This window comes from Furipterus horrens, unplaced genomic scaffold (genome assembly GCF_987537825.1).
Source record: "Furipterus horrens unplaced genomic scaffold, mFurHor1.1.pri manual_scaffold_11, whole genome shotgun sequence".
NCBI classification, from domain to species: domain Eukaryota; kingdom Metazoa; phylum Chordata; class Mammalia; order Chiroptera; family Furipteridae; genus Furipterus; species Furipterus horrens.
In genome coordinates this window covers 62,836,147-62,850,669 of record NW_028327181.1, presented here as the reverse complement: position 1 = coordinate 62,850,669, position 14,523 = coordinate 62,836,147, and the positions used below count along the sequence as shown (strand labels likewise).

Genomic DNA, 14,523 nt, shown 5'->3' with positions numbered 1-14,523 from the left:
TACAAGGACCACTGGCTACAACACCATGCTTTGATAAAGAAAGCCTAGATCTTGCAGTTACGTAAGTACTTTGTGTCTCTTCCGTTGACCATAGGTTCTCTGGACTAAGATAACGTATCAACTTCACACTTCCAGTGATGTGTGCAATAATAAACTGTTGGTATCAGACACAGAAATGTCCACTACAAAAGAACTTGCAGACTGCCTTAGGCAGCAACAATGTGGTACAGCACATATTTGGACCAAGTTTACATATTGAGATTTTCAAAGTGACTTTGAATTTTTTGGCAGATGAAGGGCAAAAACTGAGTCCTCAGCAGATTGACTGCATTTGAGCTGCAGCACAGCTGAAACATTGTTCTTGGAATATAGCTGACTTATGTTCTTCACTCACCAAGAATTTGAATCCAGGACCACTTAGACATATCCTTAATTCAGTCTCAGCTCTTGAGCCAAGTGTTCAAACTGAAGAGACCTAGTACTTGGCATCAGTATTAATGAAAGCACCATGGCATACGGCACTAGCAGCAGTTAAAGCTCAGCTTTCTAAAGTTCATTGGCGTCTTTATTAAATGCTAATCTTCCCATCAGAAATAAGAAAGAGGCAGAAGAGCTCAGAAGAACAGCTCCATCACCTTCGCTACCTCAAAGCAGTGATATTAGTGAAACCCATCAAAGTGGAGGCAGTGATATTGAAATGGATGAGCAACTTATTAAAAGAATCAAACATATACAATAGCCACTTTGAGACACAGGAATCTGGGCAGGGAAGTTCTGAAGAACCTGACAAATGTAAAGAAAGAAAACAATTTTCCTGTTAGCACTGGGGGACTCAGTGATGGATCTAGCAATGAGGTGAATTCTAACCATGCAAGCCAGTCAGCAGGGAGCCCTGGCAGTGACGCACAGTCAGAAGACACTGCAGATATTGAGAACTTAAAAAAGAAACTGAAGATAATGATCACGGTCACAATCCTCCTAAAAGCAGCTGTGATACAGATCTTCATATCAGAAAGTTAGAAAGTCAAGCAAACATTTGCTTAGGGGATTGCCATGGCCCATCAGAGAGATGTGGGACAGGCAATGGAACAGGAAAGGACCTGGTTTTTTAACACCTTGTTAATACTATTGGTAGATAAGTGAATACAAATGCTAAATGCCTGTTCACACCCTGAAGGCGAGAACACAGTATTTCTGGGGTAATGATTGCTGCTCATATAACACAAGTAACTCAGGACTTTTGTATTACACACACTGGGGAGTATCTGGGGAGACAACTGGGAATATATTAACTGTCAGCAGTTTATTGATCCACAGTACCACCACCTCCACTGCCACCATGAGGGGCAAATATGATCATATGCTAAGTGCAAATGATGCCAGCTGCAGTAACTGCCACGTCAGTGCAAAATCAGGAAAAAAATATGGTTGATTCTGATGGTGACAAATCTGGGTGTGAAAAGGAACCAACTCAGATTAATTCACATACAGAATCAACATCTCATCTATAACATTTTCCCAATTTAGTATCTATTTACCATGAACATCTTAGTCAGGGGCCTGCAGTTCACAACATCAATTCAATAGTAATGCTGTGACAGACATTAATTTGGGTAATATTTGCAAGAAAGGAAACACTTTGTTGCCGGATATAATCCAGGACAATGTTGCAATTAATCTTTCTGAAGACCTAACAAATGAAGCAGAGAAATTACTCTGTTCCTTAGTATGCTGGTTTATGGTTAGACAAATTAGAATGAGATTCATGGAAGGTTTCCTTAAAATTTTAGAAAACAACAGGTAAATAGGAATTTAAAAACTTTTTATGCATTAGTCAAAGTTCTTTTTTTTCTGTTTTTTTAGTAATTATGGTTTTCGTATTAGGATTAAAGATTTTTCCCTCACAGGGTTCATATTTTACCACGTTTTTTTTCTTCCCTGTTTCCAACAGAAACAAATAACAATTCTTATTCTCTCAACTCTGGGGACACAGTGGTGATTACTCTGTTTTCAAATTACAGTTAAATATTCTTAAACTGTCATTATATATAAAGGAAGTTAAGTAAGCTAGGTGAAGTTAAATTTAAGCTGAAATATAATGATTTTGATAATGCTACTGTTCTTCCACGTGGGTGGATCTCTTGTGTCTAAGATTTCTGCAGTGCATAAAGAATTAGGTTTGTGTTTTTTATTTAGTGTGAACTCTGCTATATATTTATACTTATTAGGTTGAAATGATTATCACAAGTTTCTTGATTTTCATTTTTGTTCAGCTGGTATAATTTCAAGTTTCCCTTGTCTTACACTGTTTTGATAATGTTGTTCCATTCTCTAATGTAATGAATTATTAATTGAATATATAATATTAATGTTTTCAACTTACCTCTGCCTAGGCCTGATACATCTAATTTTATTGAATATTTAAGTACTTCAAAATATTTTCTTTTTACCTAACTGAACTTTAGAAAAAGTTTGTATAGTATTTATTTTCTACTTTTGTTCTTTAATAAAGGGCTATAATTTGAACAATCACAATAGAAAAATTATTTATTCATGCACATGTAGGAAACCACTAACCTCTGTTAGTGCAGAATTGCCTCATCTGGCATACATTCTTGAAAAAGAAAGCTTTTAAGAGCTGGATGACACTTCATTATTTACATAGGTATTATAATAGTTAACTATAAAATGTTAATTGTCTTTAGAAGTCTTTGAGACTCAAATAAAGTTTTTAAAAGGGGCAGTAATAATTTATATTCCCCATACATGCATCTGCATACCCCATGACCCAGCAATTCCACTGCTAAGTGTGTACATTCAGATGGTCATCAAAAGAAACATTCAAGAATGTTTGGTAGGCAGACATAGCTCACCTCTTCACACAACCACATCAGAATTACAACTAAAATATAGAACCACCATCAGCCAGAGCCATCAGAAATCTAGTTGAAGGGAAGTCTGACAACTACAGAATTAAAGAAACCACATCCATCCAGACCGGCAGGAGGATGCAGAATGGGCTGGTCGCTCATCCACGTGTGGTGGATAAAAATTCAGGAGGGATATCTCAGGAGCGAAGAATCCTAGCCCCACACCAGGCGCCGCAGCCCATGGTTACAGTACCAGGATTTAAATAAGTCCCCACAACTACTGGCTGCAAAAACCAGCAGGGATTGAGTCGGTGGAAGAAACCGATGGAGCCCAAGCAGTTCCTCTTAAAGAACCCACTCACAGACTCACTTGCTCAGACTCACTCCCTCTGAGCTCCAGCACCAGCACTGGGGTAGCCGTTTGAAAGGCACCAGTGGCATAAAGGGGGGAACTGAAGTGTCTGGCATCAAGGGAGGCAGGGGCCATTTGTCCCTTTTCTAAACCCTCCTGCCACAGAGCCAGCAAGCTAGTGCCACAGCTGAGACTCCATCAACCTGGCTAACACTTAACACTGTTCAGTCCACCTAGGAGATCCCCAGAGACTCTGCCCCACCCAGCTAATGGGCCCACCCAAGCTGCTTTTCCATATGAATAGCCGGTCTTAGCTCATGCAGCACAACTTCCTAAATCCTCTCAAAAAAGCAGCAGCCAGCCTAGATTCACTGCTTGGCTTCGCCTGGGAATCTCTAAGCCCAGGACAAGCAGCAGCCATCTCAGATTGTTTATAGCTTAGGCAGGGTGGCCCCAGGCAAAACATAGGTGGGGGCTGACACTGGCCTGCATCGCCTGGGAAACCCCAGGGCCAGCATACCCAGTGGACAGCTACGGACCTCCCTCGTCAGAGCACCACCACCCTGACCCAGCACAGCTGATCCTCGTTGGTGGTAAGTGATCAGAGTCAATCCTTGCAGTTGATTGGCCTGTGTAAGTCCTTCCCATTGATTTGCCAACAGCAACCAAAAATCAACTACAAGAGAAGGATGTACTCAGCCCACACAAAGGGCGCACCTCGAGTACTCAGCTTGGGTGATAGGGGAGGCTGTGCCGCTAGACCGTACAGCACACCTACTACATTAGGCCACACTACCAAGACATGGTGTCAAAGCAGCTCTACCTAACACATAGAAACAAACACAGGGAGACAAGCATGGCCCAAATGAAAGAACAGATCAAAACTCCAGAAACAGAACTAAATGAAATGGAGATAAGCAATCTAACGGATGCAGAGATCAAAATACTGGTTATAAGGATGCTCAAGGAACTTAGTGAGGACCTCAGCAACATAAAAAAGGTCTAGTCAGAAATGAAGGATAGACCAATTGAAATAAAGAACAATTTACAGTGAAACAACTGGAGAGCATATGAAACCTAGAATCAAATCAATGGTTTGGAAATGTAAGGAAACAAAATGACCAATCAGAACCAGAAGAAAAAAGATCCAAAAAAGTGAGGATATTATAAGGAGCCTCTGGGACAACTTCAAGAAATCCAACATTCATGTCATAGGGGCGCCATAAAGAAGAGAAAGGAAAAAACTGTAAATCTATTTGAAAAAATAATGAAGGAAAACTTCCCTAATTTGGTGAAGGAAAACAGACATGCAAGCCCAGGAAGCACAGGGAGTCCCAAACAAGATGGATGCAAAGAGGCCCACTTCAAGACATATAATTAAAATGCCAGCCCTGGCTGGTGTGGCTCAGTGGATTGTGTGCTGGCCTGCAAACCAAACGGTTACCGGTTCAATTCCCAGTCAGGGCACATGCCTGGGTTGCGGGCAAGGTCCCCAGTTGGGGATGCGTGAGAGGCAACTACATCTTGATGTTTCTCTCCCTTTCTCCCTCCCTTTCCCTCTCTCTAAAAATAAATAAATAAAATCTAAAAAAAAATAAAATAAAAAATAAATAAATAAAATGCCAAAGGTTGAAGATAAAGAGAATCTTAAACGCAGCAAGAGAAAATAAGTTAGTTACCTACAGGGGAGTTCCCATAAGACTGTCAGCTGATTTCTCAAAAGGAACTTTGCAGGCAAGAAAAGATTGGCAAGAAATATTCAAAGTCATGAAAAGCAGGGACCTACAGCCAAGATGACTCTATCCAGCAAAGCTATCATTTAGAATGGAAGGGCAGATAAAGAGCTTCCCAGACAATAACTAAAGGAGTTCATCATCACCAAACCATTATTATATGAAATGCTAAAGAAACTTATTTAAGGGGAAAAAAAGATCAAAACTATGAACAATAGTATGGCAATAAGTGCATATTTATCCACAATTGAATCTAAAAAACAAACTAAGCAAACAAGAACAGAGACAGAATCATGGAAATGGAAAGCATTTTGATGGTTGCCAGGTGGGTGCGAGCATGTGTAGGGGCGTGTGGGGGGAAAGGGGAAATTAGGGAATGATAACTAAAGATTACGAGGTTTCTTACAATTATGGTGATGGTTACACAATCTGCGACTATACTAAAAACAACTTAAGTGTACATTTTAAATGGATGAATTGTATCGTATATGACTTAAATCTCAAGAAAAGCTACCAAAGTAGGGAAACTGGGGCGGGGACTTTCATTCTGAAGCTAAATGTCATCTACTAATAATAACAGGTACACTTTTGCTTCACAAAAACATAACTTCTTTTCTTGTTCTAATTAAACTTGACAGGAATAAAGCAATAGGAGGCTAACCAAGTTTTCTAAAACACCTAAAAATGAGAGCAATATGGTCATTACAAATGAAATATGCACAAATACCATTTAATAGTTAAGTTTCAGGGTAACACATAACAGGTGATGAATTAAATGTTTAAGTTCTAAAATTTCATTTAACCTACAGGATCAAATCACCTACCAACCAGAGCTCTTAATTAGAATATTTAATAAAATAGTAAAATGCACTGCTTCAGTTTTAATTTATTTTTCTCTACTTTGTTGCCCTTTTTCTGAAAATTCCGTGAAACCCTCTGATGGAAGAAGAGACACAAAGACAGTAAAGGAACGGTCTCTACCACAAACCATCTCCAGCCCAGCGCTGTCCAACACAGTAGCTAGTCTCCACATGTGGCTATTGAGCCCTTAAAATGTGGCTAGTGTGTGGCTCAAAAACTGGATTTTAATTTTATTTCATTTTAATTAATTTGTTAAATTTTAATTTTAATTTAAGTAGCCATGTGTAGCTAGAGGCTACCATACCAGATAACGTAGATTTAGGTGAACCGCAACTAAGTATCAGTCTTAAGACAACTATATGCTTATTATATATACTAAGAGTAATCCACAAAAGATTACTAAAGTAAAGTTACATGTTTAGCAGATTAAGTCATAAAGAAAAATCAACTTTACAAACTCACCTGGCCATCTTCCATTTTGGCTTTGGGATAGTTGAGGATTAGTTTTGTAGCTTGTTCCCATTTTGCATGTGTATCTTCCCAAGCCTAAAATGACAGCAATTACCAAGTGAAAACAATGTAAACCTAGAGCTAAAAATCAATCAGTGATAGCCAGGCCTCAAGCTTGGTGCATATCATAAATATAATATCTTACTTGTAATATGCATGTATCTTAGACTTGCTTCCAATGCTATTCCTGGTCACATATACATAATATGAGGCTTTTAAAATCACGGCTGGGGGCCTGGGGGGAAAGCTGTTGCTAAGGGCATACACACCTCAGTGTTTCCTGCAGTGGGATGCTCAATGCGCCTTAGGAGTGCCATCACTCTTTTCTGAAGCGCTGCTCTTCCTAAGCAAACAAACAGGAAGTGAGCTTATTGCACTCAGAGGCCTGCTTGCCAACCGGCACCCTGGCAGGTCCAACACAAAAGGCAAAGCAGGAGGAGTGGAATGAACGCTTCAAATGATAATGCTGAGCATTTCGTTTTACCTCCCTCACAGAAGAAGGTATTTTTCACTTGAACTTCACAAATGTCCATGGCATAATACAGCTATTCCCACCTATATTTACTCAAAATGTGCCAGTGTGTTTAAAACTTCATTATATGGGATGGGCAAAAGCAGGTTTACAGTTGTCCATGTGGGAATTAATACAATAATTAATGAATAATACAAGAATAAACTGTGTTTCAGGTATTCAGGTATTCACAACTGCAAACCTACTTTTGTCTCACTCTATACACAATTCAGGCCAAATAAATTATATAATATATAACTGCCAGCAATTTATACTGCCAGTTTTTAAACAAAAGTAGATCACACTAACAATTCAGTGAGACATTAACAGTTCATTTCAAATGTTATTTATTTTCACCTTACTTGTACAGAAAAGAATTTGCGGTAAGCTTTTTGAATTAGTCCTTTAAACTTGCAAAGTAGTCATCTTATTATATATCCCTATATTCCTAGCACAATCAGATATCATGTGATTCAAAGTGGACTGAGTGAAAAAAATATTCTCCATGGTTACCTGTTGACATCATATTGCTGACAGAGGCAAATTCCATGAATGTGTTATAGTTGGGCAAGAAGTTGTGCACCGATACTTCATCCACCCCACACCGGATATCCGCTTCCTCACAGAGGTGGCGGAAACAGGACATGGCAACCAGAACGGCTTCCGTGTCAGGGCTCCACAGAAACATGTACAGGGCCACTTCCAGTTTGGTCTGGGCTTGCCGGCAGATTGGCGGGGTTCCACTGCATCCTGCTGCACTATCCTGAGAGGCGGGGGTGGTGAGAGTCGGGGGTGGGAAGCATTTATTTTCAATGTAGATAATTTTATTTATAAAACCCAACAATGCAACAAACTGTGCGCGCGCGCACACATACACACACACACACACACACACATACCCCTCACCCTCTATAGGAGCTCTCTGAACCAGTATAATGCTACTATCTAATTCCAATTGAATAATTACTATCCTATTCTAGACTCCAGAAATGTACTCTACGTCTAACATGGACAAAAGTCAAAAACACCCATGACATAAACCTACATAAAAATATAAGTCACTTCCCAGTCAATTATGACTGGAGGGAAGAAACAAGTACATCCAATACTGACTGAAATGAAGGCACAAACAAGAACTAAATATTGCTGTAGAAGATATACTCGATTCTGGATTACATATTCCCAAAGCATGAAATAGAGAAATCCTCACTCAGAAAACAAATGCAAATTCTGCAGGTAGACAACTGTAAACACACCATTTAGTTGTTATACTAAAAATTAGGAATTAAGAATTTCTAGTCTTTAAGAAAAACAACTCTGTAATGATCTGATTCTGTTACTGATACAATGATTTATTTTTAAAAGGAATTACACATACAAACAAAAATTACAAACACATATACATGAAGCAAAATGTTTCTTCTCCCAGTAAATCTGTACTTTTTAAAGTTGGGGTTTAAATGGTCTTAAGGAGGGGACATTCATAATAATTATAGCTGTCAGCTACAGCTTACAAGTATCAAATACTTGATCAAACACTATTTACACGAGATCCCATTTCATTCTCACAACAATTCTGGGCCAGAAATTATTATTATTCCTATTTTAAAAATTGAGGAATTGAGCCACAGAGATGTTAGGAACTTGCCTCAGGTTCCACAAAGAGCTGTGACAGAACTAAAACCTAAGCAGTTGTCTGCCATGCTGTATTACCTAGCTGAAATTTAACAAAGTCCATCCAGAAAAATATACGGAGCAAGATGATGATACAGGAAAACTACGAAAGAAGCTGCTTACCATAGATGCGTTTCCTTTTCCCTTCCGGAGAGAGGTTCCAGGAGTACAAGTACGGAGTAACTCCTCATGATCCATGGACATTTGACTGGCATTTCCACTTGTAGAAATGTCACATCCTACCCCATAAAAGAACAGAAAGTGACAGGAGCTTCTATCTGCCTGCTAGAAAGAAGAAATAAGTAAGCCTTTCTGAAGCACTGGTAACCAACAGAAATAAATATATAGTATGAGTTGTCTTCCTGTTTGAGACTACCCTGGAAAACCTTTCCTCACAACTCCTATCTCTCACTTTGAGGAACACTCACTAGAATAATTTTTTAGACATTTATTTGTTAGCCACTGTCCTCTGCACATACATTTCCCATATAAATTTTGTAGGAGGGAGGAGCTAAAGTAAAACTAAACACTTCCTTAATTTCTTCCCATTACGATCCCAAATATTCTTCCCTTTTTCAAGATGTTATTTGGCTTACCTTATTTTTAAGAAGAAATTTATTCCTGCAGATCAAAATTTCCCTCAACCATTTGAGAATCTCTGTGCTACTAAGCATTTGATGGCTAGTTAATTTCTTGCAGATATAAAAAAGCATTTGTGAGCTGCAATAACATAAAGTTCATTGTTACTATCACTGGCAATAAATAATCTAATACATATATGATCAGTACATAAAAATGACATTCTCTCATAATGGACACAAGTTTAGAGATGCTTATTTTCCATTCTAGGATTTGTTTTAGAGAAATGGTTATCAAAATGTAAATAGCATGATAAAGGGAAAAAGTATACAGATTGTGTTTTAAAAAAATCAAGTACTTCTAAACCCGTTATTTCTCAGACTCCCAATTATTTCACCCATGCATCTAATCCTTGTGGAGGACTCAGGAAGAAATAACAGACCCCGTGCACAGCATAAAATGTAGGTAAAAACAGTGCGCTAGAGCTGGGGTCTTCAAATAACTGCTTGCGTACAGGCCAAATCCAGCCCATTTTTCCTTTTCTAAATAGTTTTAGGGGAACATGGCCACATTCATTCAAATGTAGTCTGTGTCTGCTTACATGCTCCAACATAATGAATAATTATGACAGAGACTATCTGACCCACAAGATCTAAAATATTTACTACCTGGCCCTCTAGAGAAAAAGTCTGCTGTCCCTACCCTGAAGCTGCACTGTCCAGCACAGTAGCTGCTAGCCAGCCACCTCATGTGGCTACTGAGCCCTTGAAATGTGGCTTGTCCAAACTGAGACGTGCTGTGCGTGTGACACACACTCCCAATTTTAAAGACTTTACGAGAAAGACAATTACAACGTCTCCTGAATAACTTTTACATTGATTACATGTTGAAATAATATTCTATACAGTGAGCTAAAAATATATTAAAATTAATTTTACCTGCTTTTTACTTTTTAATGTGGCAACTAGAAAATTTTAGAGTACACATGTGGTTCACATCACATTACTATTGAAGAGCACGGCTCTAGGGTGGGGGATTTAACGCGGCTGCCAAGGGACTTGGTGCACTCACTTCCATGATAAGATAATGACAAAACCTGGGGCTATATTTTCCTCAATGTTTGCCTTTGTGCTCATTAAAAGGTAATAATTTATAAAACCTAAGAAATTATAAAATTTTATATGTTTTTGCCTTGTAAGCAGATGCTTATTAATGCATTCATCAAAAACACTGGTGTTATTAAAAACTTATGAAACTATCAACATCACAAAATGTTTAAACTCCAAGTTTATAACTGCACAAAATCAATTTAAAACACAGTTGTAACTATAAAGAAATCAGGAAGAAAAAAGAATACACCATATAACAGTATTTGTGATTGAGTAATAAAACTTAACACAATTTTTAGAAATTTATTTTCTTCACTACTGTGACACTGTTACCACAGTTAAAACAAAAAACAATCTAATTAGTAATTTCAAATAGAATAAAAAACAAAATCATAAAACCTCTGGATGTGTAAGTGAATGAAGTTTTACAATAAATCAAGTACTATAGAGTTAATATTTAAAGACAGACAACAAGAAACAAAAGAAAATTTTTAATTAAATTAAAAAATAAAAGTCCATATACCTAATTTCCCAAAATGTTTCTACAGGAGCATCAGGGTTCCACAAATCAATGCTATCTAACTGATGAAGAACCAGCAGAGCCTAAATTTAAAGAAAGAGAGAAGATTAATGCAAAAAAATTTTAAGTAAACATAACATTGGACTATTTATTTTACAAATGTTAACATATTGAGATATTTAATCCTAGTCTCAACATATAGTTTAAAGTGAAAGAAAAATTCTGAGAACCCACATCTCTGGGGGGGGGGGGAATATGTATATGTACATATATATTTCACTTCATTCAGATCATTCTTTCTTAAAATGGCATACATAATGAGGTTAAATGTCTAATGAATTCAGCACACCAATATATACATGTAAAAATTGCTTTAAGATATGAACAAATAACTTCAATAAGTATCAAAGAACTCTGTAGAACATAAAATTAGTCCCAAAGTAAGGAGAGCTTGCCAAAATTAATACATCCAACAATATTTTACTTCTCGGCCAAAAGATAAAGTAAAAATTATCTTGCCACAAATTCTTTTGGAATGGAAAAGATAAATTATTTTTCAAAAAAGGAGAGCAAAACAGACTTTGCATATCATAGCAGATTATTCATCCTAAAATATTTTAATTGACAGAATATAAATTGGAATTTGGCTCACAGAACATTAACAAGAATAATTCATTTAAAACATACAACAAACATACAAAAACATTACATGAAATAAATTAAAGCCATCAAAGATATAAAGAATAAAACTAGATTCTTGCTTCAAACCAGCCCTATCCTGACTCCCGTTCCACAGCACCTCCTCCAGAAGCACACTGTTGGGCTCTGTACATTTCTCTCCGTCCTTAGTCAGCATATCTGGCAATTCTTTACTATGTACGCTATAAAGCCTTTTATTAACATTCCAATGAAACGCTTTTTGGAATAAATATGAGAACTGATTTCTTAAAACCAAATCAAGTGCATAAACTGCAAATAATTGCACTGATAACCTGCCTCAAATTAGGGAATATTTAAATGTCTAACCTTGTGCCATTTTATAATTCCTGAAGTTAAAAATTATTAAAGACAAGACCTCTATTATCTCATTTCAAACAGTTTTATTGGAATTACGTTTAGATATTTACTGAAAACTGCTATTCACTGTGAGACTTCAAAAATTATATAGTTCATAATTCTCATATTGAAGGAAAAACAGCACAAACATTCAATTTTGTCACTATTGTTCAAAAATTTAATATCATTTACTGACATTAAGTGGCAAATTCTCTATATTACTGTTTGACAAAATATTTAAATATTGAAAGAGGATGTGTTAATCTTTCCCCTGAGTTAATATAATTATTTTCCTTTTTATATTCCCTTCCATTTTTTAGTTTCCTACATATATTTTAACACATCTGTAAACACGGTATACTCATTTGATATTTTATAAATACTTTTTCATATTGCTGGGTGATCTACATGTTTTAATGAATGTTTAACAGTTCACCAAGCTGAAATATAATTCTCTGTCATTAAATATTAACCCACTCTTATTAGTGAATATTTAAAATTCTCCTAACAGCCTATTATAAATAAGAGCAGTAAGCATATATGTGTATAGCTTTTTCCTTTTGAATTGTAGTTGTAAGATTTAAAAAATACAAGAATAGAATTATTTGCACACACACACAAAGGGCATTTGTACAGCTCCTGCCAAATACTGTCAAATATCCTTCCAAAAAGAATGCAAGTAGTATACTAATTTATAGGACCAATAGCAAGGCACACAAATATAAACAATGAATGCTGAAACATTTTTGGTAAAATGAAGTGTACAGTATAAGTAATAAAGCAGCAGATCTTAAGTATATGTTGCAATGAATTTTCACAAATGTACATACTCATGTAACCAGTACCTAGAGGAACATTATTAACACCCAAAAGCCTTTCTCACCTTCCCTTCTGGTCATTAGCCCTTGAGAAAGGTAGCCACTTACCGATTTCTATCACCATAGATTAGTTCTGTCTGTTTCTTATTTATATAAAGAGAATCTCACAGCATGTTCTTTTGCACTTGGCTGTTTTCTGTCAATGTTACATGTCTGTGAGACTCGTCTGTGCTTTGCACTTTGGAGTAGCTCATTCTTTTTTTGTTGTTGTAATCAATAGAATATACCAAAAATTATTGATCCAGTCTACTGTTGATACACTTAAATTGTTTCCAATTTTTTTGGCTATTACGAATTATGCTGCTTGTAATATTTGTGTATGTGTCTTTTGGTAAAAATATATAACATTTCTGTTGGATACATACCTGCTGGGTGAACTTGTTAGGTCCTATGTTTAGCTTTTGTAGATACTGCAAATTAATTTTTAATGGTGGTTGTACTAATCTGCAGAGTGCATTATTACATAGTATGAATGAAAATACAGTAGTCATTTGATATTTCATAAAGCTTTTTATTATTGATTTCTAGCTTAATTTTACTATAGTCACAAAAATAATCCTGAATGATTTCAATCCTTTGGAATTTGTTGAGACTTAATATGCAGGATATACTGAATGTTCCATGTATACTTAAAAAGAAAGTATATTTATTGAGTGTATTGCTCTATATATGTCAAACAGTTCATATCTGATAGCTGTGTTGTTAAAATCTTCTATCCCTACTAATTTTTTTGATTGTTTATTCTATCAGGATGTTGAAAAAAGTGTGCTCAAGTATCCCACTACAGCTGGATTTGTCTCTCTAGCTCCATTTACTTTATATTATTTTGAAGCTTTGTATTTCTGCTTTATATATTTTGAAGCTTTCTTATTAGGTTCATATAGACTTGTATTTCCTGGATGGATTGGACCCCTCTGTAATAATGAGATGTCCCTCTTTATCTCCAGTAATGCTTCTTGCTTTAAACTCTGTATCTATTTAATATACATTACTCCAGTGGGTTGGTTTGTATGGCATATTTTTCCATCCTTGTACTGTCTGCCCTCCAGTGTCCTTATATTTCAGCTGTGTCTCTTATAATGACTACATAGTAAGATTTCTGCACTCTTAGGTATTTACCCAAGAGAATAAAAAACATACGTCTACACACAGATTTGCATACACATGTTCCTTGAATCTTTACTTTTAGTAACAGCCAAAAACTAGAAAAACACAAATGTCTATCAACATGGATAAACAAACTGTGGTAGAGCCACACAATGGAACACTATAGAGCAATAAAAAGGAATGAATTTTTTTTAAAGGAATGAACTAGTGACACATACAGCATAAATGAATGTCATGAAAATCATGCTGAGTTAAAGACCGGAAAAAAAGTATACTCTTTATAATTCCATTTATGTAAAATTCAAACTAATCTATAGTAACAGAAAGCAGATCAATGGTTACAGGGAAACAGAAAAGCAGGCAGGGGGCACAGGAGGGAGGGAGGGAAGGAGGGAGGAACACAAAGGAGCACAAGATAACTTTCATTAGTGATCAATACATTCACCTAAGTGGCCATTATCAAATCAGTAAACTGGTATAATCATCAACGGAATGCTTGTCAATAATAAAAAAGGAGGAACACATGCAACAACAGGAATGAATCCCAAAAAGTTGCTGAGTGAAATAAGCCATGCAAAAAGGAATATATAGTCTAAGACTCCATGCGTTTGAACTTCCGGAACTAAGCTGTAGTGATAGAAATCAGATCATTTGGTCTCTGGGGCAGAGTTGGGGGGCAAGGACTGCAAAAGGCAAGGGGAGCTTTCTGGGGCAATGAGAAATATTCTAAATCCTATATAGGATTTTACTAAATGTAAATCAT

The 14,523-nt window shown here is 36.5% G+C and overlaps 1 protein-coding gene across 2 annotated transcripts in view; it reads right to left on the bottom strand.

The window, feature by feature from the left end:
* The window catches only part of NF1 (neurofibromin 1), a 211,097-nt gene that overhangs the window by 121,168 nt on the left and 75,406 nt on the right, over positions 1-14,523 (bottom strand). For both annotated transcript variants that reach the window (XM_090257326.1, XM_090257327.1), the window contains exons 15-20: positions 10,723-10,802; positions 9,108-9,231; positions 8,635-8,796; positions 7,351-7,600; positions 6,596-6,669; positions 6,279-6,362 (exon numbers count right to left, since the gene is read on the bottom strand). In XM_090257326.1, the coding sequence (XP_090113452.1) occupies positions 6,279-6,362; positions 6,596-6,669; positions 7,351-7,600; positions 8,635-8,796; positions 9,108-9,231; positions 10,723-10,802 (774 nt within the window). The remainder of the gene's footprint in view (positions 1-6,278; positions 6,363-6,595; positions 6,670-7,350; positions 7,601-8,634; positions 8,797-9,107; positions 9,232-10,722; positions 10,803-14,523) is intronic.